The sequence below is a fragment of the Octopus bimaculoides genome, chromosome 23 (assembly GCF_046866305.1).
Source record: "Octopus bimaculoides isolate indiv1 chromosome 23, ASM4686630v1, whole genome shotgun sequence".
Classification (NCBI taxonomy): Eukaryota; Metazoa; Mollusca; class Cephalopoda; order Octopoda; family Octopodidae; genus Octopus; species Octopus bimaculoides.
Genome location: NC_142950.1, coordinates 33,818,904 through 33,845,746, shown reverse-complemented (window position 1 = coordinate 33,845,746; position 26,843 = coordinate 33,818,904). Strand labels below are relative to the sequence as shown.

At 34.3% G+C, this 26,843-nt stretch overlaps 1 protein-coding gene across 5 annotated transcripts in view; it reads left to right on the top strand.

Moving 5' to 3' along the window:
- The window catches only part of LOC106879847 (AP-3 complex subunit delta-1), a 57,898-nt gene that overhangs the window by 21,126 nt on the left and 9,929 nt on the right, over window positions 1-26,843 (top strand). Inside the window, exons 6-28 of one of the 5 annotated variants that reach the window (XM_052975996.2) lie at window positions 671-800; window positions 1,074-1,213; window positions 1,694-1,767; window positions 2,645-2,694; window positions 4,661-4,689; window positions 9,072-9,120; window positions 9,902-10,047; window positions 10,839-10,987; window positions 11,574-11,700; window positions 12,114-12,217; window positions 13,070-13,301; window positions 14,061-14,206; window positions 15,339-15,437; window positions 16,324-16,384; window positions 17,526-17,594; window positions 18,621-18,699; window positions 22,368-22,385; window positions 22,811-23,022; window positions 23,154-23,233; window positions 23,396-23,549; window positions 24,875-25,012; window positions 25,134-25,289; window positions 26,223-26,396. In XM_052975996.2, coding sequence (XP_052831956.1) covers window positions 671-800; window positions 1,074-1,213; window positions 1,694-1,767; window positions 2,645-2,694; window positions 4,661-4,689; window positions 9,072-9,120; window positions 9,902-10,047; window positions 10,839-10,987; window positions 11,574-11,700; window positions 12,114-12,217; window positions 13,070-13,301; window positions 14,061-14,206; window positions 15,339-15,437; window positions 16,324-16,384; window positions 17,526-17,594; window positions 18,621-18,699; window positions 22,368-22,385; window positions 22,811-23,022; window positions 23,154-23,233; window positions 23,396-23,549; window positions 24,875-25,012; window positions 25,134-25,289; window positions 26,223-26,396 — 2,616 coding nt within the window. Of the gene's footprint in view, window positions 1-670; window positions 801-1,073; window positions 1,214-1,693; window positions 1,768-2,644; window positions 2,695-4,639; window positions 4,690-9,071; window positions 9,121-9,901; window positions 10,048-10,838; window positions 10,988-11,573; window positions 11,701-12,113; window positions 12,218-13,069; window positions 13,302-14,060; window positions 14,207-15,338; window positions 15,438-16,323; window positions 16,385-17,525; window positions 17,595-18,620; window positions 18,700-22,367; window positions 22,386-22,810; window positions 23,023-23,153; window positions 23,234-23,395; window positions 23,550-24,874; window positions 25,013-25,133; window positions 25,290-26,222; window positions 26,397-26,843 lie in introns of all 5 variants that reach the window. The other 4 variants (XM_014929557.3, XM_052975995.2, XM_052975997.2 and 1 more) reach the window with 4 other exon arrangements.

The window sequence follows — 26,843 nt, the reverse complement described above, 5'->3', positions numbered from 1 at the left end:
GGTATGTCCTCTTCTATATAATACCCTGCCACTTATTGAGTTTTTTTGTCATTTATTTGCAAAGTTCAGCATCCTGAGATTGGCTGAATTTCTATCCAGGTCTTAGTCTTCCTCTTGTTTGTTACTTCCCTGGCAATTTCAAAGAAGTGGGACAAGTCAATTACACTAACCCCAGTTTGTTACTTCCCTGGCAATTTCAAGGAAGTGGGACAAGTCAATTACACTAACCCCAGTTTGTTACTTCCCTGGCAATTTCAAGGAAGTGGGACAAGTCAATTACACTAACCCCAGTTTGTTACTTCCCTGGCAATTTCAAAGAAGTGGAGCAAGCCAGTTACATCGACCCCCCCACACACACACACACACTCAACTGGCACTTATCTTATCGACCCTGCAATGATGGAAGGCAAAGTTGACCTCCATACATTAATTATATTATATGATTTTCATAATTTACCATCCATGCATTTTCTCTGCCTGCTATTGCTGACAGGGTCATGGGAGGACAGACATCATCCACATGCAAAGTTGACCTCCATACAAATAATAATCCCACCAGTCTTCCATAGTTACTACTATAATAAAAGAAAGTGTAAAATTCTCTAAAACCGTTATGTTTAATTCATAATAAGGGCATCTGTTTTCATAAATCCCTTTGTCTGTTTTCTAGATGACATCGACTCGGCCTTATCTAAGGAAGAAAGCTGTCCTTATCATGTACAAAGTATTTCTTCAGTTTCCTGAAGCACTTAGGCCTGCCTTCCCTCGGTTAAAAGAAAAGCTAGAGGATCCTGATCCTGGTGAGTAAAATTTAAGACCATTTTTGTTCTTGAAGTTTAGAGTCTTCGAAGCTTGTACCAGTAGACCTTTCTTATGTTAGTTTTAGTGTCTATACATTTTAAGACCTTTCAGTTATTAGTAATTAACTTTTCTCATAATGCTCTAGATCAGTGCACCCCTGCCAACCTTCTTTGCACTGCAGACCAGTTTCATGCAAGAATAGTTTTTCCATGGACCAAGAGGTCTTGCACATAACAAAGCACAATAAAAGATTTTTTTTTTTTTACTTTCAGGTGTCCAGTCTGCAGCTGTGAATGTGATATGTGAACTTGCACGGAAAAATCCTAAAAATTATCTTTCTCTGGCACCTCTTTTCTTCAAACTGATGACCAGTTCTACTAATAACTGGGTACTCATCAAGATAATCAAACTGGTGTGTAGCTTCTTTAATAATATTGAGGATTTTAAATCTTTAACCCCTTAGCATTTAAGTCAACCATATCCAGCCTAATATTCTTTTTGTTTTATGCTCAAACTGGCCAGATTCAGCTTCTCACACCCACCTTACAATGTCATTCTAAAAATATACAATTACATCATTGAAATCTCAAAGCTATGAAATAATGTGTGATTAATTCAAAACAATGCAATTAAATGAGCATTACCTTTGACAGTAATCTGAGTGCTAAAGGGGTTAAACTATGGATTTAGGTCAACCTGATAAATCTTTGCTAGGAGACCTTTTCCATTGTTCTCTGATAATCACTGTTTCTTTTTAACAAAAGATTGCTATTATATAAAATATTTGTGTGTGTGTGTATATATATGTGTGTATATATAAGTAAAACATTTTTCTGTTTACATTACTGTTAGTAGAGTATGGTAAATATATTTATTACATATTTCTGTTTAGTTTGGTGCTCTCACTCCACTTGAACCTCGACTTGGAAAAAAATTGATTGAACCACTCACAAATTTAATTCACAGGTAAGAAATAATAATAATAATAATAATAATAATAATAATAATAATTCAGCATTACTTGGAACTGCATGCATATTGTGTAAAGTACTGTCTGTCTGAGCTCCTTGTTGTGACTTGACAGACAGTACAAACCCCAGTAGACACAATATCTTCAATCAACAACCTCACGATATCGTATACTGTGTGACATCTATAATAATAATAAGGATAATAATAATAACATCAACAACATGTGCATTGATGCTGTTGAGGTAGGCCCCAAAACGGCGTGCATTCTCTCCTGATGACCTCATACACTTGTTGGCTTCCTTTATGTGGCGATGGTACGGTTGCCTTTTACATGACACTGGCTTGGGTGCTTTTTATATGGTTCCAGCACAGGTGCATTTTTTTTATGTGGTTCTGACATGTGTACCTTATTTGGCACTAGCACAGGTGCATTCTACATGGCTCTGGCACAAGTGTGTTCTACATGACACCAGAACAGGTGCATTCTACATGGCTCTGGCATAGGTGCTTTCTACATGGCTCTGGCACAGGTGTGCTCTACATGACACCAGAACAGGTGCATTCTACATGGCTCTGGCATAGGTGCTTTCTACATGGCTCTGGCACAGGTGTGCTCTACATGCCACCAGCACAGGTGCATTCTACATGGCTCTGGCACAGGTGCTTTCTACATGGTGCTCTCTACATGGCTCTGACACAGGTGCTTTCTACATGGCACCAGCACATGTGGTTTTTCACATGACACTGGTACAGGTGCTCTTCAAGAGAAAAACATGAATGACCTTTAGATCTTCCTCTATGATTTTTTTTCCTCATTTTCAAAATACTCAAGTCAGTCCCACATACAAAATCTTTTTGTTTTTCATTTCAGCACATCAGCAATGTCCTTACTTTATGAGTGCATTAATACAGTGATAGCAGGTAGGCCTCCTCAAAATAACCTAAACACTACTTGAATTTAATTAACATGTACAGTTGTTTGAAAAAAAAAATTGTTTAATTATGAAAAGAAGTAAACACTACATTAATTAACGTTTTAGTATTTTCATGCTAAACCTTTACTGCGGTACAAAAACCATTTTTATCTCTCATGTTTTATCTTGTTTTTTGTTTTTTTTGTGCCTTGTTAGTTGCTTTTACTATATGGATATATGCTATTTCCTTTCATCCTATCAACATGTTTTACTTCAATGCCTGTAACTTATTTATATTTCATGGCTGTGCATCTATGAATCTTGCATTTCAGCACTTCTACTTCTATATCTAATGATCTTGAAATCTTAACTCTTTTTTTTTTTTTTTGCGTAGAAAATGCTTTATTCTGTTTAGACACTACTTTTTACCTTCCAACTTTAGATACTCCAACAAAGTATACCTTTCTTCTCTTCCAATAAAATCTATAAATAAAAACCAAGAACTCGGCATCCCTATATTCCCACTTTGATTGTTATTCTGATTAAAATTAATGAATTTTCTAATTTAATAAGTAGCTTCATTATTTTGTACTTATGCCCACAATGTATACAAAATGTACACATACTTGAGTTGACAAGAGAGCCTTTACATAATCACTCAACCTGTTAAAAATAGCAGTCACAAGCATTCACATCTTAAAAGGGAAGGACATTGTGTTGTAGTCCTAAATGCCTTTGAACAGATGGAATGGTCCCAAATGGAATGGTCCCAGTTGGAATGGTCCCAGATGAAATGTTTGTTCATTATAGCTTTGTTTGCTCAAATAGAGTTGAGCTAGGGCTAAACAACAATGTAGACACAGGCTCATACAAATGAATATATAAATATAGGAAAGTATATATGTGCATGCTTCAGTTTATATATATATATATATATATATATATATATATATATATATATAATGTGTGTGTGTATGTATGTATGTATGTATATATGTATATATGAAATTAAAGAAATGACAAGAAAGCAGGAATTATGTAATCAACTTCATTAGCTTACAGTTGTTTCTGAGTGCTTGTGCATCACCTTATAGCTTTCTCAGAGTCTTTAAAAGTGAAGTGTGTAATTCCTGCTTCCTTGTCAATCTTTGATATCTTATTATACTCTGAACTTGACTAAAGCTTTATTTTGAAGCTCTTGTATATTGAATTCTAACAGCAGGTTGTTACTATCACTATGCCTAAGTGAAATCTTAATCTATACATACCTACATATTTATATACATACATATATATATATATACATATATATATATATATATATATATATATATATATATATATATATATATATATATATATATATATATATATATATATATATATATATATAAGAATTAGAAACTACTTCAATCCTAATTTTCAGAAGCATGTTTTACTCGTTCTTCTAAACTCACCTGCTGTCTCTGTGTGTCTGCCACTCTCTGATCTGAACTTCTTCAACTAGCTGTTGTAGTGTTCAGCTATCTCTTGTCTTCTATCTCAACTCTGTTCCCCCCGAAGTCATCCTCCTCTGTGACTTCAATATACACAACTTATTTTCACTCATGCACTCCTCTCATAGTGACCACTGGTGCTGAGACAAAATTGTCTTCTATCCTGAATTGACTGTGCTAACTCTAGTATTCTCATATAACTGAATCCCTAACCAATACACCAACTCTCTCCAGTCACTCCTATTTTCTTATTTCGTTACAGATAGATAATCTAAAAAAAAAAAAAAAAGATTCTAAACTTATTAAATTAGCGCAGACATTTTCACATTTATATACCATATATTTTTTTTGTTTCATATCATTCCTTTCTGCTTTCTCTTTTGTTTCCTGTATACAATCTCTGTCATTGAATCAGATTCTGATGTGAAAATAATTCTTCTTTCCTCTTACTTACAGTACTTATTTCTATATCTACAGGCGTCCCTAATCACTCAGCATCCATACAGGTACCAGATATTTCAAATTTTGTTACATTCTTGCAGTATTCTGTTTCCTTGTTTTAAATATACTATTTTTTTTAGCTGTTCCCCAGCAGTTATTTCTTGAAATTTGCATTACCACTTACTAATAACTCTACTAACTTAATAATTTCAAATTTCTTTAAAGATTTTAAAAAAGAAATTTCTAGAGATTATCATATATAGCAGTGGTCCCCAACCTTTTTTCCACTATAGACTGGTTTCATACAAGACAATCTTTTTCCACAGATGCGTATCACAGAACTCAATTAAATGCAAAATATCATTTAATTAGTACATATATAATATATATATATACATAACATATTATGCATATATAATGCAAAACCAACATACAGACTGTGATAGTCAGTAAAACAGGAATAAAATTTTAAAATTTATTCTTTCTGTGTAGGCCATTACCAAATGATCCTATGGCCTGGTACTGGCCCACCGCCTGGTATTGGTTCGCAGCCTGGTACTCATCCCACAACCTGGTACTTGCCTGCAGCCTGATACTGTCTCACAGCCTGTGGTTGGGGGCCCCTGATATATTGATTAATATCAAAGAATCACTATGAAGTGGTATTAATTATTTTTAGTTTATTAATTATATCTTTTTATTTTTATTTCTTTTTCATATTTATATCTTTTTCTAAATGGTTTGAAATCATTTCATATCTAATCTCTTATTTACTTCATATACACTATAAGGTATAGGCATTGGCATGCCCATGTGGGTAAGAAGTTTGCTTTTCAGTCATGTGGTTCCAGGGTCAGTGCCACTGTGCAGCACTGTTGGTTAGTGTCTTCTACTATAGCCTCGGACCAACTAAAGACTTGGGAGTGAATTTGATAGGTGTATATGTGTCTTTGAAAGTGCTTATGCTCTTGAGATGGGGGTAAAATATTACCTCATTTGAAAACAGCTGAGTGTTAGCACCAGGAAGAGCATCCACACTGATTAATTCAAAACAATGGGAATAAATAATCATTACATTTGACAGAATAATCTGAATTCTGAAGGGACAAAAGGAGCAGATTGGGTGTTGTGCACCATATCAGAATAAAAGATGGGATGGTCATAGCTGGAACACCTTTGATCACCTGAAGCTAGGACAACAACAACAACTACATAATGTCGTAGGAGTTTGAAATGTGAGGAAATTACTTCAGTAGGGTTAAACAAGGTTTTTGTAAATTTTTGCTGGCTTCCAACTGCTGGGGAACACTTTTGTTTGATATATGTAGCTGTTGTTGTTGTTGTGGTGGTGGTGGTGGTGGTGGTGGTGGTGGTGGCACTGGTGACGATGTTCATGAGAACGAAAAGGAAAAACAAAAAATATGTATGGAAAAGTAAATTTGCTGGCATTGATCGATCGATTGGCTGGTTGATTGGTTCCTTCTGATTTCATTTGTTGATTGGTTCCTTCTGATTTCATTTGTTGATAATCTCTTCTCACCAGCTTCTTTTCTACAACATTTTATTTTGTATTTTAATTTGTAGTTATATATATGTTAACTTTTGGAAATGTTTGTTATGGTTATATAATTGTATCTGCGTTATCTTCCTGAAGCTGTAAACTAAAAAGAAAACCACAACAACAACAACAAAAAGCCATTTTCATTCATTAAATCTTACATTAGATATCAACAAATACAAATATTTTTAATGCAATATAATTGTCTTCAATACTATTTCATTTTGTCACATTAATAATTTTAAAATTGATGCTGAACTAGAAATTTCCTTCTGTTGAGGTGATTATATATAAATTTCTTGGACTATTAACTTATCTGTGGAGGTGATTTTTCTTTTTTATTTTTCTGTTTACTTCAACAGTACATTGACTGGATTTGATCTCTGATAATCATAGCTGTCTTATTCTTAGATATGTACAGAAGTGTGGCTGTGTGGTTAAGAAGCTTGATTCCAAACTATGTTCTCTTGGGTTCAGTTCCACTGCATGGCGCCTTGTGCAAGTGTCTTCTACCAAAGCCTTGTGAGTGAATTTGGTAGACTGAAAGAAGCCCATCATGTGTATGTGTACATGTGTGCATTGTGTTTGTCCTCCACCACCACTGTACAACCAGTGTTGGTTTGTTCATGTCCCTGTGACCTTGCAGTTCAGCAAAAAGAGAGTAATAGAATAAGTACCAGGCTTTAAAAAAAAAGTCCTGGGGTCAATTTGTTAAGCTAAATCCTTGAAGTCTCCTGCTTGTGTGGCTTGGTGCAGAGTCCTGTTGCCAGACATAAGGTCTTCCAGTAGCCACCCTCTTCACCCAGGGCAGCAGTACCTCCTCCAGGAACTTGATGTAGGCCTCCGTGTTGAGTCTGAGGCCGTGTGGGAAACCATCACTAGTGATTACTCCAGACACCATGATGTTGACTGGATGTTTGATTTTTATCACTCTCAGTACGTCCTCAGATTGACACAAACCACCTACCCTGTGACAGCATGGAAAACAAATGCAAAATGATGATGATAGATATTTATGTACATACATCCTTTGTGTATATGTTTATATACATATGTATACATATGTGTGTATGTATACATGTGTGTTTGTATATGTATGCGTGTACATGTGTATGTGCATATAACTGTGTGTATGCGTATGTGTCTGTTTGCATGTACATGTGTGTGATATATGTATATATATGTTTATGTATATATTTATATTTCCTGAATGCTCACAAGTTCCATCAGCTGTTCAACAAAAACAACATAAAGGTGAGCTACAGCTGCATGCACACTATGTCAAGTGCTATTAAGAGTTACAATGTCCTCTCCTTTGCCCTTGTTCCATATATGGTTCGAAAATGTGCTGTTTATTATGCTGTGATGCTTGGAAGATCTGGTTTGTTAGCGAAGGCTCTTTTTTCATTGGGTTCTCTATTTGGCTGATGTATGATGTTGATTTTTGTTTGCTATTTGTGAGATTAGTGCGGAAGATTTCATTTTTCAGGCAAGTGTTGTCCAGGAGACATAACTCTAGTTTCTACCAGAAACTAGAATTATGTCTTCTATTCCATAAGTTCTCTGACAAAAAAAAAAGATAATGAATCAAGAAACGTAGTGCAAGCTAACAAGGTCCCCCCATCCATGCTATAAATAGTAGCCAAATCTTTTAGAAATCACGCCTAATTTTAAAAAGGGGAAAGAAAGATACATTGAATAATGTAATCCTAGATACTCTATGTCTGAAGAAAGAAAGGATTGTCATAGCACTGGAATTAAGTATGCCATTAAGAAAGTCTCGCAGATCACAAGTTGCCCATGACTGATAGATTGTTAAAAATCTACATTTGGCTTTTGTAAAAATGACCTGAAAAAATTGTCAAAGGCCAAGATTTTTAGTGTGAGAAACAGATTTTGTGGTCAGATTTATAGAATAATAATAATAATAATAAAGATATTTATAACTACTCTCGCCTGAGATTCCTAAAGATTATATATATATGTATATATATATATATATATATATATACGTATATGTATATGTATATATATATATATATATATATATATACACACACACAAATGTGAAAGTACCTATATAAAGTCTATTTGTGAAAGTACCTACATAAAGTGTGTTTGTCAGAGGGCTTATAGTATGTTAGTAATTACACTGTGTATGGCAAGTAAGTAGAGGTGGCAAAAAAAGAAATGTGGTTTTAGTTCTGATTGATATAGGCTTTGTGTACCTTGTATGAAAACACTCTTTGTGAGAAAAAGCATAGCACATACATACTCATACACATGTCCTGCGTATCATTGTAAGGAATACAGAATCAATCTGCTCATTATATTGCATAACCTCATACATACTCATACATATGCATGTACTTAAGACTCAATTACACGTGTGTAAGTCAATGTATGTGTGTATGTGCTTTGACATGGACACAGTTCTGTGACATTTCCAAGAACAAAGTGACTTCTTGCTCTCCTCCTGCATGATACAAGCATGTATTTTGAACTTACAGTCATATGTGCTTAGCTTCAAATACTGTAAAACTCGTTAGGTAGTTAGACTTTAGATTCTGTTTTTCATTTCAGCAGTTTCATATACCCATGAAAAGAAAAAAAAAAAAATGTCCAATTGCCATTGGTATATGCTGTATGAATTATATATAAATTCATACAATTCATAATATTTAAATTATATGGATTATATAAATTCTATGTATCTTTGCTGTTTATAATGTATTTGTGCATATCCTTTATTGGTTCTTTTCTCCTTTCTGTTTAACTGTCTGTCTGTCTCTCTCTGTCTCTCTCTCTCTCCCCTCTCTCTCTCCCTCTCTCATAAATATAATCAACAATGTTTCTTGAAATTATATTTTATATTCTTATTGATTTTAGCTATGTGTTCAGAAATTAAGGATCTTAATCGAAGATTCCGATCAAAATTGTAAGTATTACTAGCTGTTTTAACCATTTTGCCTTGAAAATCAGATATATCCACTCAAAATTTCATTACCCTTGTTAAGGAATGTCATGAGTGAAACTATTTTCTGTTGAAATATGTCAAGGTTATTGGGGCAACATGACTTGCAGAAAATACCAACTCTATTTTTTTGGTAGATAGATGTTTAACATCATTACTGGAATTACCATGAAATTTAAGTTCAGTTAAAAGATTAGCAAATTAGTTTCATTAGAATAATTAATTTTTTTTGATCATCATCATTCCCTGACGATGAATGTATGTGCAATTCCAGCACCTCTTACTTCTTTGGAGTAGAGTGCACATATATTTTGAAACATATGTAGAAATTAAAGGAACCTTTGTTTATATGCGTTTTGCTCCATTTATTATTTTTATTCATATATATGCATGTATGTATATATGCGTTGAGTGTGTGTGTGGCAACTGCTTGACAACCATTTTGGTGTGTTTATGTCTTAACTTAGTGGTTTGGCAAGAGAGACTGACAGAATAAATACCAGGCTTAAAATTTTTTTTAAATGTACTGGGGTCACTTCATTCAACTAAAAGTTCGAGACAGTGCCCCAGTATGGCCACAGTCTAATGACTAAAAGATGTAAAAGACATAAGATACAATCTCAGATCAAACCACGTGCCAGACAATTACACTTCCAGAGTGTATTTACAGAAGTATTTTTAAGTGCTTTTTCATAAACGAATCTTAAAATTGATTGCATTATAACTGTTTTATATGTATTTGCAGTGAAATATCTGGGTTTATTAGCGATGTCCAAAATCTTGGCTACTCATCCCAAAAGTGTTCAAGCTCACAAAGATCTCATTCTTCAGTGTCTTGATGATAAAGATGAGTCAATAAGGCTTCGTGCACTGGATCTCTTGTATGGAATGGTAAGTGACATTTGGATGTGGTTTTTCCTTTTTAATAACCCTTTATTAACCTTTAAAGAGTGTGATTAAAATTAATGTACCTGAGACATCTCAGGACCCTCTCCTCCCTTTTTCTTTTTTGTTTTTACTAAATAAAATAAATCTTGTTTGTGTAGTTAAGAAGGGTTGATTCATTCAACTAAAAATTCTTCAAGGCAGTGCCCCAGCATGGCCGCAGTCTAATGACTGAAACAAGTAAGCCAATTATTTTCTTTATTTGGTGGGTTGGCATAATCTGTCGCGCATCAGGCAAAGTTCTTTGCAGTATTTGTTCTGGTGTTGATGGTATCAACTACTCACCCTGCCCTCAATTGGTGGCTTTGCATTTAAATTAGATATTATCATTAGTTGACATTTAGTTACAGATCATTAAACTGGATGCTTCATCGAGCCCACCAGAGAACCACTGCATTAGAAATAGTAGTTAAAACACCCTATTTTCTTAAAAACTGAAAGGACATACTGGCTAATGTAGTCCTAGTATATAAAAAAAATGGTATGGTCATGACTGGAATATTTCTGCTCATAGATCTGCTTGGTGTGGTTGACATGAGCCTTATAGTATTCGATTAAAACTCATTTCAAATTTTGCAACCAATTTATCATTAATTCTGGAGCTGGCCACAAGGCTACATATTTTGCTTAGCACAGCATGTGTAGCCTCATTCCAAAATTAAATATTTCTCTTAACATGAATAAACAATTCTTTTTTTTTTTTTTTATAACTTTTATGTTTTTTTTTTTTTTTGTAGGTATCAAAGAAAAATCTGATGGAAATAGTCAAGAAGTTGATGATTCACATGGACAAAGCAGAGGGTTCTCACTATAGAGATGAGCTGTTATCCAAGATTATAGAGATCTGTAGCCAGTCAAATTACCAGTATGTCATCAATTTTGAATGGTATGTAATCAATATATCTCTTTCTGTTTTACTCACAATGTTTTTATAGGTTGTGACTGTGTGGTATGAAGTTTGCTTCATGACCACATGGTTCCAGGTTCAGTCCCATTGTGTGACACCTTGAGCAGGTGTCATCTACAATACCCTCGGACCCACCAAAGCCTTGTGAGCGGATTTCATGGATGGAAACTGAAAGAAGCCCATCACACACATACACGTATATGTGTTTATGTGCATCTCTTTCTTTTGACATCATGTGATAGATATGTCTCCGTCTTGTAAGCAGAGTCCTTCCTTTTCAATTTTCATCTCCAGTCTTGTATGTGTGTTTTGCAAAGATGGTTGCTATTTTTAGAAATAGTGTGGGAGGTTTTATATATATATATATATATATATATATATATATATATATATATATATATATATATATACATATATATACATACACACACACTTATATACATAATATATATATATATATATATATATATATATATATATATATATATATATATATATATAATCTTTTGATACATATTAAAACTAGCATACACACACATGTACATGTGTTTTGGTTTTTTTTCAGGTATGTCAGTATATTAGTAGAACTGACTAGAATGGAAGGCACAAGGCATGGGAAACTTATTGCTAGTCAAATGCTGGATGTTGCTATACGGGTCCAAACTATTAGAGATTTTGCTGTTCAGCAAATGGTAAGTAGTAACATTGGAAAAAAATGTTTCCCATGCTGTTTGATTTGCTGTTGTATTAACTTTTGTTGGTAATTTCCATTGCTAATTTCACAACCATGTATAACTTAAGTAATAACACAAATCAAATGGTTTGTTGAACCATATTTTCTGGCATACAAGTCAAATTTTTTGACCCAAATTTAATACCAAAACAGGTAGGCTGACTTATACACCAAGATAACTTAGGCAGACTAAAAATTTCATGTGAAATGCAGCAGGATTTGGAAAGATAGTGACAACAATGTTTGAATGTTTATACTACACAATTTACACTTTATACTATATTGGCTTGTGTGCTGGAGAATACAGCAACTATTTTCATTTTGAACATGTAAAATCATTTTATAGTCACACTAAATTTTCAATTCTTCTAGGCTGTTTTGCTCGACAACTCTCATGTACTTGCATCCAACTCTCAAAGAAATGGTATTTGTGAAGTGCTTTATGCTGCTGCTTGGATATGTGGCGAATTTTCTGAGTAAGCTAATCCATCTTGATTTTTTCCAAAATTCGTTGAAGGAGACTGCTTTTGAGTTCAACCCTTTGGCATTTAAACCAGCTATAACTTGCCCAGATATTTTACCTGTTTTATCTTCAAACTGACTATATTTGGCCTCTCAAACCTACCCGACAATGTTGTTTTAAAAATAATGAAGGAGATAATAGAGTACCAAGATATTTGACACATTGCTGTATCAAAGAAGACCTGCCCACCACAAAAGAATTGAGATCCTAAAACCAAGGTGCCATGTAACAAGCACTGGTGTGGGTGCTGGTGCTACATAAAAAAACACCCAGTACACTCTGTGGAGTGGTTGGTGTTAGGAAGGGCACCCAACTGTAGAAACCAAGCCAAAACAGACTATGGAACCTGGTGCGATCCCTGGCCTTGCAAGTTCTTGTCAAGCCATTCCAACCCATGCCAGCATGTTTAAGTCCCCATAACCTAGCGGTTCAGCAAAAGAGACTGATAGAATAAGTACTAGGCATACAAAGAATAAGTCCTGGGGGTCGATTTGCTCGACTAAAGGCGGTGCTCCAGCATGACCGCAGTCAAATGACTGAAACAAGTATGAGTAAAAGAGTAAGTCATAATGTAATGAAGACTTTAGTAGAGGGTGGTCTAGGGAGGGTTGGCTTAAAACACTGAGTCAGATAAACTGACTAGAAAATGTAATCAATCATTTACATAAATGCTGTTTACAAATCATAACTGTTATATAATATATGTGTATGTATCTCTATGTGCGTGTGTGTGTGTGTGTATATATATATATATATATATATATATATATATTTATATATTCCTTTTAAAAACAATTTATTTTAGGTATTTGAAAGATCCAAAGTCTACTTTGGAAGCTATGCTTCGCCCCAAGATTACCGCCTTACCAGGTCATATTCAGAGTGTGTATGTTCAGAATTTAGTGAAATTATATTCAAATATCTTGAAGAAAGCGGAAGAAGAAGAAGATGAAGCCACAATGAAAGAAACTGGTCAGATGCTCCTGGATAAACTACCAATGTTTATACAGAGCGCTGATCTTGAAGTTCAAGAGAGGGTAAGATATTTCTCTCCAAAATATTGGTTTTAGATTTTAGAAATTCATTAGACTTTTGTTATTGAAAGAAAAAAAAAAAGATTAATAATTCAAGATGGTGGGTTGCTAGAGTCATTAGTGTGGGTGGTGCTGGTGCCACATAAAAAGCACTGGTGATGGTGTTATGTAAAAAGCACCCAGTACACTCTGTGGAGTGGTTGGCATTAGGAAAGGCATCTAACTGTAGAAACCAAGCCAAAACAGACTATGGAACCTGGTGCGACCCCTGGCCCTTTATGTTATGAGTTCAAATCTTCTTGAGGCTAGCTTTGCTTTTCGTCCTGCCTGGGCTAATAAAGTAGTGTACTCACGTATCAGGGCTGGTTTAATTGTTAATTATGGTGTTATTTAATATACCTCCTCTCAGATTCACACACTTATTGCAGCAGTCGTTCACTTTTTCTAAGCCCTGTAAAAAAAAAACTTGGAAGGTTGGGGCCTTCAACCAGGACTTGCATGATGCCTTGAAAGCTGTGAACTTTTCAGCACCCCTTCGTATATATACTCTTTTGCCTGTGGCTCATCAAAAACTAAGGATCACAAGTTTAGGAAGAGCTAATGTAAATTAGCAGTGCTCCAGCATGGCAGCAGTCTAATGATTGAAACAAGTAAAAATATATTAAAAAAAACAAAAGATGCATATTGTATGTATGTATGTATTTGTACTTTGGAAATATTTTTATGTTATTCTCTATTTTTTTTCTTTAATTTTTTTTCAAGGCTTGCTGCGTTTTGCAATTGGTTAAATATGTTATGAAACTTCAAGAAAAAGGAAATCATTTAGCAGAGGAAATAGCTTGTTTGTTTTCTGGAGAATTGAATCCTGTTGCTTTAAAGGCTCAAAGAAAAGTGCCTGTGCCTGATAAGTATGTGGAGAGTCTTTTTTTTTCGTTTTTTTTTTTTCGTTACAACTTAATTAAAATTAATCAATCAGATACTTTGAATCTAAGTAAAACTCCATCATCATTTTTTTTACTCATTTTACTCCAGTTGTTAAAACGGATGTCTCTGTGGTACATCATCTCCATTCATCTTGAAATTATCCATCTACAATGACAACCATTTATGGATTTTCCTTGGATGGTTGCCACTGAAGTTTGTTTCTTCTCTCAGTCATGTCTGATGACAAAAGGACACATTATTTCACACACATTATTTCTCCTCCATTTTTATCCTGACTTCTATCAACTCAAATGTTTTACATTCTGAAATGAAAATGGTTCATGACTTTCATCATCTTAGTAAGGCATATTATTTGCATACCTTCTGTTCTCAGCAAGTTGAAAAAATAACGAAAGGCCTTAATTGATTTTCAATCCTTATTGGGCTCATCAGAGATGTCTCCATCATTTGACCAATACTAGAGAAACAAGTAGCCATTCTGCTTGTATACATATCAAATCTAGTCAGAGAACTGGAGCCACAAATTTTCATGGCATTAGTTTTTAACACTTCATTTAATATCAGCGGCCAGTCAATGGGGAACCTTGTCCAAGGCATGATATAATGTATGTAAACTTACCTAGTAGGCACATGGCTCAGTGGTTAGTGTGTTGGGCTCACAATCACGAGGTAAGAAGTTTGATTCCCAGAGTGGACTACGTGTTGTGTTCTTGAGTAAGACACCTTATTTCACGTTGCTCCAGTTCACTCATCTGTATAAATGATGATGTATGCTCAAATTTTAAGACTAAAACATTCAGTGATTTATCTCCTTGGAATAATAAAATAAAATATTAGATTTTTGTATTAATCAGTCAAATTGGTAAAAGTGTAATATTTTTTTTTTTAAATATTTTTACTGCTATCCATCTTTTTTGTAACTTTTTTTTTTTACAATACTGTATTTGCTGGTGTGTAAGCCGTGCTTTTGTAATTCTTAAACTTAACAAATAACTGCCATATGTGACTTGTACACACACACACACACACACACACACACACACACACACACGCATATATGCATACTTAATACCTTTTTATGTTCATATTGTCAAGGCTGGATTTGGATCGTTGGATCAATGAAATTCCATCTGACAGTTCTGATGAAGAAATCAGAGGCACATCATTATTTACAACAACAGGAGACGACCACAAGTATGTCAATTTATCTCATATTCATTGCCAAAGCCTTCTACAGTCTTTAACACACATGATTTATTTTTATTGATCTGCCATTGCTGATAGTATTTTAGAAGTAGTTGTTTTACGTCTCTTTACTAATTTTAACTTCTTTATTCTAGTGTATATTTGTATTTATACATTGATAACAAGTGCGGGCACATAACCTCATGGTTAAGGTGTTGCACTCACAATCACAAGATTGTGATTTGAATTCTCAGACCAGGTGAAGCTTTTAGCAAAACATTTCATCTAGCATCGTTCTGTGATCACTTTAATATCTGACATGTACACTGTGCACCTGTACAGGCGATGTCAATCTCATATGTTAATATATATATATATGTATATATGTATGTGTGTGAGTTTGGAGGGATATATGAACCAGGTGGATACTGTGGTGGCTCTCAGTTATGTTCCAGGTTATGGCTAACCACATCAATCAGTAGTTAACATCTATGACTACTATTAGTGTCAGTCATTCCATAAATCTCTCTGGGTAATTCCTGTTTGCTTCACTGGATAGTAATATTGTCTATATATATATATATATATACACTCGTGTTTTAAGTTCTATTTTCCTGTTTGCATCATCAATATATATATATTTATATATATATAGGCAGATCATGAAAAGACACATTTAGTGTCAGGATTTTAATTAACAAATTTTTGTTAAAGACTGTATTCATTATCTTTATTGATATATAATAATGAAATTGATTTATGTTAGTATTTCCTTTCTAAAACAAATTATATTTTCTGTTACCGAAGCATTTGTTTTTCAAAATTCAACTCTTAAGATTCACTTAAGAACTATTAACATATGAAAGACTGTTAATTTTGTGACATTTCTTTAAAGATCAACTTATAAAAATGATGTTAAAAAGATAGCTGAACCAACTGAAGAAGAGCTAGAAAGGGTAAGTACCATTTCACTTGTCAAATGGTGTAAATTGTCTTCCACAGGTTTAATGTTTGAATGAGACAGTCTGACAGCCAATTATGAAACCAATATATGAGAGACAGGCAGAGCTCATACTTAAAAGTTCTTGTGCCAGATGTGAGAAGCAAGTAGAGCCTGTACTTGAAGGGTTTTGTGTCAGCTGTGATGGAGGTTTTATTGGTGTTCAATTTTACTTACATTAAACTCATCAACGTTGTGTGACATAATAAAAACAGGTGTCTGGTAGATCTGTTTCTGTGATGATCACTGATGATGATGAACTCAGAGTGATTAAAGGAGATGATTCTTTGTTACTATCATCAAATTCAAGGTATCTGATGTGAGAAGGATTAGTTAGCAGTTTGAAAAGTCTCTCTCTGGAGGTGGGGATTAAATGCTGTGGGTTCGCATATGTTGGATAGGAAAATGGCAAGTTGTAAGCATTTGATGTGGATAGTGGCTATGTGAGGAGACCAGGGTTTGAGCCGGAACACTCAAATAACAGTTGCCTCATTGGATGGACTGAAGGGTCAAAGAAGTTCATAATACTTAATAAAAAGTCATCACCACTACCATCAACAGCAACGAGTAGAATTTGCCTTTTGTCCTTTTGGGGTCAGTGAAATAAGTACCAGTTGAGCACTGGTGTCAATATAATCAACTTACTCCTCCCTCCTTTCAGGCCTGTAAAAGAAAGGATTATCTTTATTATTATTATTTATCATCAAGGAAGCCAGCTGGCAGAATCATTAGCATGCTGGACAAAATCCTTAAAGGCATTTCATCCATTTCTCTGTCCTAAGTTCAAATTCTGCTGAAGCCAACTTTGCCTTTTCATCCTTTTGGGGGTCAATAAAATAAGTACCAGTTAAGTACTGGGGTCAATGTAATCAACTTATCCATCTTCCTCCAAATCTTAGGCCTTGTACCTATGGTAGAGAAGATGATCATCTTCATCATTATCATTTGAATTATTATAATCATGAAGTGCTGAGATTGGTTTAAATGAGTATGTCTATCCTCCACCCTCACCAACAGGTATTAAAGCAAACCAGTTTATTCATCTTTGATAGTCTCTTAGTTATATATAATCCTGTTAAAACTTTTCTATTATTTAGCGACGTGAACAAAGGAGAATTGAACAAATGCATAATCCTCATTATTTGAAAGATGATGGTAAAAGCAAAGTAAGTATGGTATTTATTTATATATGATATTATATAATTATGTATATTTGATATTATATAATTTGACTTCATAAAATGTAATGTAGCATAACTGCTATTATACTACCGAACTGCATAATACAGTTGTAGATTCACCCTTAGTGGTGAATTGACTGAGTCATTTGAGCATATTTGTTCTGTGTGTCTCTGCCTTGAGTCCAAATTTTGTCATGGACAACGTTGCCTTCCATATGCTTGATGTTTATTAAGAAAATGTAGCAGTCCAGAATGATGGATTGGCAGAATAGTTACCATATCGGATGGAATGCTTTACAATGTCTTTTAGGGTTCTCTGTATTCTGAATGCAACTTCTGCAATGACACTGGTTTCAAATTCTATTAGTCTTGCCTTTGATTTGGATAAGATCAGTGGCATGGAAAGATAGGACTTGTAGTACTAAGCAACTACTGGTCTTTCACAAGTAAAGCATGGCTTGCACCTTAGTTACAATATTTATTCAAACCTCTCGAAGAATCCATCTCAGCACATGGCTATGATGTTCTCCCACTACTCCTGTTTATGATCAGAGATGCATATATTGTCAGCCTCTAAGGGACATGCTCAAGTGGTTAAGGTCAAACAACTGGCAAACAAATCTGTGGTATTGAGCAGAATATTTGCTACAATGATATTTCTGCTTCAGTAACTCAGCACTGAATCTGTCTGAAATGTAATGGAAAATAGGTCAGTTTCAAAACATTGATGTCCAGGTCAGAAAAGCAAAATTTGAAGGGAAGGGTAGTCATTTCCTTTGATTTCTAGATAGAAGCAAATAGGAAATAACACTTACTGACCAAAGACAAAAAAAAAATAATTGAATAAATAAAAATGTTGTTACACAGTACAATTGGTCTACTTGATCAACGCTGACCTGGAGATAATCACTAACAATGATTAAAAATAGAGCTTCTGAAAATATTTAAAAACGATTAATTGGAAAAGTTAATAGTCTGAGAAATAAAATTTCTTTTTGTTTGTTTTTTTAGAGTAAAAGATATGAATCCATCAATATTGAAGACATTCCTGTCGCAGATATTGATCTGTCTGTGCCTTTACATGTCCCAGGTAAGACTGCATGGCACACCTGCTTTGTGGATGTCCTCCTCCTCCTCCTCTCCTCCTGGTCATTGTTGCTTGTTGAGGTCTCTATAAATGCTGCTATAATGGATTGTTGTTGTTGTTGAATGTTACTAATAAAATTATTTCATTTACAGAAATTGTTTATATTATTAAAAAGAAATATTCAAAGAAAAGAGATTTGGAATTAAAAAAAAGCAAACAATAAGCAAGATTTTGATATTGTAAAATATGCAAACTAGCTTAGTGTTTTTATTTATCTAACTTTTTCGACCCTTTGGATACCATCCAGGGGTTGAGACTGCCTCTGGTTTAGAATATAAAACTCTAATTTTAAAATGTTTCATATTTAAATTAAAACTTTCCATCATAACTTTATGTAATAATCATTTCTTGTCATAAACATCAGCATAATAACAGAAAAGATATTTCATTAGAATCCTCTCAAATTCTTAATTATTTTCAAAATTAAATAAAACATATAAATAGCGTGTGTATTTCTATTAGAAATATAGTCTCAAAATTGTTGAAAGAAATCTCAATGCATTTTTTCATAAATCCAATACAAATTTTAATCAAAGTATTTTTTAAAATCTATTTCCATTCTTACATTGACTCTGTAAATTATTTACTATTTCCTCATATGTTTATTACTGGCCATCAGACTCCCTCTGCCTTTGTTGGTTATTTGAGGAACACCTCTGATGAAGTCATCTTTGTAGAGTGATTCTTGGGAATATTACACTTCAGTGGTTTCCCCATTTACCTGCATGAGCTATACCTAGAGGTGGAATTGAACTCAGCTGCTGCTCTTTGGAACAGCATTGAACAGCTTTTTTTTTTCTTATCCTGTAATACCTTTTAATAGGTGGGTGGCCTGGCCCATTTGAGATTTTAAGTTTCTTGACCACAGACACACTGCATTACCTCTGTCAGGTGATGAGCCACTGATCTCTCATCTGCTTGTCTCATACCTTATCCTCTTGCCATTCTTATTACACATCTGCATTATTTAAATTTTGCTTGAGTAGTTTTATCACATGTTTAAAATGTCCATTTTAACTGTCATAACTCATAATTCAAGCTTTCAGCTTCTCCGGTCTTTTTCACTCCTGCTTTAAGTCTCCTTATCGGCTCACTACTACTATTCCTCCTCCTTCTCTAATTTCTTTATGTACTCTTGGTACACTCCTCTGTGCATCTAGGTTACTTTTTGCTTGGAATACTCAAATCTTTTACTATTTGAATGTCGTTCATTAAGAATTCATTATAGCTCTTCTATATCTTTTGCATCTTAAATCTCATTCTACCTTTGCTATTACAAATCTACTTCCTTCTAGAAATCATTTCTGGGGTTTTCTTTTTATCTCTTGAACAAGATTTCCATTTCCATCGTTATTGTTTTCTTAGTCAAGTCTGACCAAACAGACTTATGATTAAGATTTTCCCAGCTCTGACTAACCTATCTTTTAGATATATTGTATGCAAGAGGATTACATTATTCAATGCATCCATGTATTTTCAAAAAGATATTATGATGTGGTTCGAGAAAGATTTGGTTGCTATTTCTAGCAAGTCAATTCACCATGTAGAACAGTCATGGGCCAACTGCAGCGCATGGGACTTTCTGAATGGCATACCTAACAACCATTACCTTGGATTTTTCTTTTTGTAGTGCAGTTCGCCATGTCTCATACAGTCCACTTTTTGTAAAGTGTTGCCCATGTCTGATGTAGAAGCTCTTTGGACCCAATATAATGTTTTGTTTCAGTTAATAAGCCTAACCATAGATTCTGTTCCTACTTCACTGTTGAGAAGTTAGTTGTAGATAGAGCATATAACCTTAGAAATGAGTGTTTCAGTAAATAAGGGTTAGTATTATAAGAATTAGTTGTGACTTTGAATGAATGGAGACACTGCAAAATAGTGAGGCATGTTTTCCTTGCAAGGCATGAGGCAACCTGTTAGTGTTGGTGTCATGATAAAATGCATCTTGTACACTTTGTGTAGTGGGTAGTGAATGAGTGGAGACAGTGCAAGACCAAGAGGACCCTTTAGTCTTGTTAAGGACATGGCCAATTCTTTAGTGTTGGTGTCGCAGCAAAATGTACCAGTCATGGGGACCATATCAAAAGTGGAACACATATGTGAGATGTGGTCCGGCTACCCTGTCCTGATGGGTAGTAACCCTGGATAAGAAGTCACTAACAGTGTGACAATCCACCTGATGCATGCTAGGTTGGAAAACAAACCTAAAATGAGGATGGTAATTACTAGAATCAATAGGTGTTGATCAAGCTGACCTAGGATAATCTTTTTTGTTTAGACATGATCAAGCTGACCTATTATTGATGGTTTTTCTTTCACCTACCAAGTTAGGTCGAATACAGTCAATTACACATAATTACACAGTCAATTTCACATATGTTAACAAGTTATTGATTTCTTTATGAATAAGTGATTACAAAATATATTGTTAATAAATAATATTAACAAATTCTAACTCGACACTCGAGCTACTAATACCATTCAGCTCAAAATTTGAAAGTAAAAAGTATCCCAATAATTTTACTTGATAAAACGCCAAAGACAAACTTTGCCTCTCACACAGATGAGTGTTCAGTTCTAGTTTTTAACCCTAAAACAACAATTCTATTTGAACTGTAGTTCAGGATTTGATGGTAGATGGTGTTGTTGTGTATGGTATAGGTTTTAAAAGTTAAGAAGATTACCAATATATGCAAGATTATCAGTACACACTGTCTTTATCACTTTTCATTTAAACCTCTCTCTTATTTTTATTTTTTTTTCTTTGCTTTTACTTTTCAATTCATTATATGTCTTTTCACAATACATAGCAGCACATTTTCTTTCTATCCTACATCTATTATTTCTTCTCACACATTTTCACTATCTTTTGGCACCTCACCACTTCCCTTGTTTCCCCCCTCCTTCCTCCTCCCCCACTTTGGTCAAAAAACTTTTGCGGTTGAAAAACTCTCTCCTATACTGAATGCAACATCTTCACACATACACACACACACACACACACACACACACACACACACAGACATAGCCAGATATGCAAGTATGGTTGTGTGGTTAAGAAGCTTGCCCCCCCCCCCCAACCATGTGGTCAGGTGCTCAGTCTCCGTGTGTGGTACCTTGGGCAAATATCTTCTATTGTAGCCCCAGGCTGACTAAAGTCTTATTAACTGGATGTGGTTGGTGGAAACTGAAAGAAGACCATCTGACCATACAAGCATGGAAAGATTTTATATTATGGACATTACTTATAAAGTTGAATAGCAGAAAAATTGAATCACTGAAATAGTGTCCCTAAAAGTTGCTAAAAGTTATTTTCTAAACATTAAAGACTATATCTCCCATAAATGTACTTTACTAATAAAATATTTGACTAAACCCAGTTAACCCTTCAATAATAATAATAATCTGCATGAAAATGCCCCCTGGCTCTGTGATCACCTTATTTTTGAAGTGTTTATATCTAAATTAAAACCTTCTCTCATAATTTCAAATAAACACCAGCTTAACTAATAACAAAATTGTTTTACTAAATCTTTTCAAATTCTTGATTATTTTTTTCAATATTATCACAAAAGGGTTGACTAAAATTTTAAATATTTTATTTTTAGATTTAAGATGGTCTTCAGGTTAGAAAAAAATTTTTTTTTAAATTGTTCCTCTTTTGTATTTCATTTGTTTTGTTTATGATAACAAAACAAGATTTGACAAACTATTTTTATTCTCCTGAAAATAGTTTCGTCATTTTTAAATTTGTTGATCTTCTTTATATGCATGCTTTTGTTGTGAGTATTTTGCATTGCACCAGAAAAAGCACCACCCCCATTAGAACTCGGTACATATTGGTTAGCCTTGTGTAATTAATTTTTAAAAAAAAAAAAGCAAAAAAAAAAAGAAACAAACAAAAAAAAATCCACAGTCAAAGCTTATCTCCTTCCTTCCTTCCTTCCTTTGGCTTGCTGAAAGTAACATGGCTGCCTGCCGTGGGTGCCAGTATGGCTGCTGTATTGTACTCACACTTGCTTGACTTCTGTGGAAATGATTTTCTCCTCAGGTCTTTCCTCTTCAGACAAGTACTTGAAGCTGGGAAACAGTATGCTTGATGGTACAACCCACCAACCAGTTGGAAGCTCTGCAACCAGTGGTAAGAAATCTAAGAAAACAAAGCGGAAGAGAGAAAGGAAAGGACAACATTATTCTGATACTGATGAGGAGGAAGTAGATGGCTCTGTGAATGCAGTTAGCACTGTGATGGACATGCCAGAGGTATGAGCTAGTCTATAAATTTATTCATCATTTCACTTTTGTCTTAGTTGTATGGATGAATGTATTAGTCTTACCATTTCCATTATATTTTAGTATTATCTAAAAGTACTTTCTAAATGATTTTTTATTAGGGTGCTCATTTATCAGATAAAGATGATGATGACAAGAATGCTGATGATCCTCACAGAAAACTGAACATTGATCTTGACGAGTATGTATATTAAATAATTCATCTGTACTGGGTTTGTTGTCTCTATCAGCCTCTTTAATATTTATGTTTTGTTTTGTTTTATTTTACCATTATAAAGGGGCATTTCCTAAAGTTTTAATCATAATTGACTTGTGAGATATTTAACTTTTGCCATTTTTACAGGCCATTACGTGAAGATGAAAAGTTACCTGTTCGAACACACCATGTAGTCTTAGACTATAATAACCTGGAAGAAGTTGGAGTTGATACATTAGAGTTGGAGAAACAAAAGAAGAAAAGCAAAAAAGAAAAGGACAAGAGTAAGAAGAAGAAGAAGGTAAGAACTTCTTTTTTTTTAATATATATTTTATGACTTGGTATGTTCTGAGTTCAAATCCTGCCACAATAACTTTGCTGTTCATCTTTCCAGAGTCACTAAAATAAAGCAGCAGTCAAGTACTGAGGTTGATAAAATCAACAATGCTCTCACTCCCTAAAAATATTACAATTCAATGTATTGTTCCTTTGTATTCTAATAATGACTCTTTTGCTCCAGCCAGTTGTATCATACTCTCTGGAATAACGTTACTCAACAAGGTACGGTGGCTTGGATTTGAGGGAATTTCGCCAGGTCAAGCCACTGTCTCTCCAAACTGAGAGGTCACAGCTACGGCACCATGGAATTGGGATTAGAATGTTGCAGGAAAGAATCACAAAATGAATTCTTCAAGTCAAGCCAACCAGAAAGAAACCAAGGATTAGACCAAGAATGAAATGGTTGGATAATATCCATGGTTTCAGTTGGTCACACTTTGAAATTCAACCAGAAAGTCTAATGATGGTTGTTTCTTATAGGACCCTATGGACGAGGTGCCTGAGAACTCTGCCCTCCACAACCCTCTCGGAAAAGTAGGTAGAGAAAATGGATGGATGGATAATATTTACTTGATATAATTTTGTTGTTACCAAAAAATTTTTGAAGTGGATAATGGCTGTGAGGTTATGGTGCTGGTCTGCTGAACACATGATCAAAAGTTCAAATCTTCCTTCAGCCATTGTACTCTGAGCAAGTCACAAAACCGTGTGGTTGGTTGTGTCACAAGACATTTTCTCTTTAAACAATTCTATCTTCCTGTACCAGACATTTTACATCCACTAGATGAATTGTATCTTTCTTCAGTACTTCAGCCATTTCAGTGATGAGTTCAGAACAAGACTGAAATATTAAGAATTATCTCCCATACTTGCCAGAAAATTAAAATAGTATTTGCCATTTACAAATATGGCTCTTTTTTTTTTTCTTTTATTACATAATTATTTCTACTTGTCATTTATTTTGCTCACTACACAAGGTCAATTATTGCTCCAGTTTACATGTATGATTAAAAATAAAAACAGGTTTCATTTAATTGCATAGTTGAGCGGTTAACAGAAGAAAATCATTCTGCAGTAAAGCCAAACAATTGTTTTTACAGCTGGGTGTAATCAAAATAAGCTATTTCATCCAAAGAAGCCTAGAGAATGGATGAAAAACCGATGGTGGTAATGAAGGATTTAATTAAAATGAAATTAAAAATCTAACTTATTTTATTTATTTTGTTTTATTATGTATTTTTCTTCTTTTTTGTTGTTTAATTTTCCTTTGGAAAATTTCTTTTGCAGGAGAGAAAGATTCAGAAAAAAGAATTAAGTTCTGCATCTTTTGATGATAATAGAGTAAATGGAGAAACTAATATAATCTCTGCTCATGGCAAAGATTCGTTACCCTTGCAGCTGCCAGCAGAAGATCCCCAAGCACAAGTAAGGACTGAGTATTTATACACACACACACACACATAGATACACATGCACACACACATACACATGGCAGTGTGTCATATTTTTTAAAAATTTATTTTCTTTCTTTATTTTATTTTTCTAGCATGAAGATTTAGAGTTCTGGTTATCCGCTGGAGATATTTCTGCTGCTCACTCAAGGAACCAAGCAAAGATAGAAACGGTCAATTCTGTAACATTACCAGTTTCTGGCCGAGTTCAAACAACTGATTCTAAAGATAATAGTCATTTGAGTACCGAAGTATGTGGAATGGGTTTTTTTTTCATTAACTCATTTTATTATTTCACTAATTCCTTCATGGAAAGACCAAAATCTTTGTATTTTTCATTACTAAATTTCAGAGCTGTCTATACACATATGACAGGCTTTATACAGTTTCCATCTGGGTGGAGGGGGTTATCACCTTGCTTGGAAACAGTTGTCAGTTGACATTAGGAAGGTCATCCAACCATAACTAATTCTGTTTCACTGTAGTTTTATCTGACCCATGCTAGCATGAAAAAGTAGACATTAAAATAATGATAATGGTGATGAAGCAGCTAGCCTTGGAGCACACAGTTTGGGGGGAGTTCTGTTGACTGAAGAGTGCCTGTTGAAAACGAATCGGGCTGAAAATGTGGATACTTTTCAGCAGTGGCACTGTTAATAGTGACATTTTGGTTGAAGGCATCCTTTTCTTTCCTGACAATAGCCTTTGAGGTGTGGGTTGTAGATAGTATTCTTTGCTACAGTTCAGGTGAACCAGTTCAGAACTTTGGGATTTGGTTGTGTGAGGGATACAAAGGAACAAAGCTCATAAGATGTTTTCAATTACATACCTAACTGAATCTTGATAATTCATCATCATCAGTCATCTGTCGTCATTCCATTTCATTATTATGACTGTTTGAAAGGCAGTGAGCTGGAAGAATCATTAGCATGCCAGGCAAAATTCTTAGCAGCATTTCGTCCATGTTTACCGTCTGAGTTCACATTCCGCCAAGGTCTACTTTGCCTTTCATCCTTTTGGAGTTGATAAAGTGAAACACTGGAGTCGATGTAATCAACTAGTCCCCTCCCCTCAAAATTTCAGGCCTTGTGCCTTTAGTAGAAAGGATTGTTATTACTGTTTCGTCCATTTTTGTTTATATTCTTTGATATATGCTGATGTTTGTTTTGTTTCTATCTTCAAAGAAACAAAAGAAGAAGAAAGAGAAACGGACAAAAGAGAGGAAGAAGGAAAAGAAAAAGAAAGTCGAAGAAGAAAAAAATCGTAGTGAATATGAAGAAGCTGAAGGTGTCGCTACTCCGTCTAAAGAATACCTGCCGCCATCTGAGCAGCAAGATTCAGTTAAATTTGATTCTCCTGTGAGTTACATTTCTGTTCCTTTTAGTTGTTCTAAGCTGAAATGTATGACTAAATATCTGAGAGCCGAAATATTTTACAAGTTTCATATCTAAACTGCATTTTGATTGGTTAATCTCCAATCATGATATATTTTTTCAATGTCTACATCAGTGGCTCTCAACCTTTTTAATACCCGGACCAAATCCAAAACCTTGATTTTTTTTTGATTTTTTTTTTTTTTTTTTTTTTTAAATTTTTTTTAGGGGGCTTCACCAAAAAACGTAAAACACAAATCAAAGAAAAATTTATTATATTTTTTAGAGGGAAGATGGGACGGTGGTTGCCAGAAGGATGCTTGTGAAACTGCTAGTCTGCATAGTAGCAAACTGGATTTAAAAGCAGGAGCCTTTATTTCTAAAACTAAGAATTACAATATACCACATGTGAAATAAAGGTTCCTAGTTTTC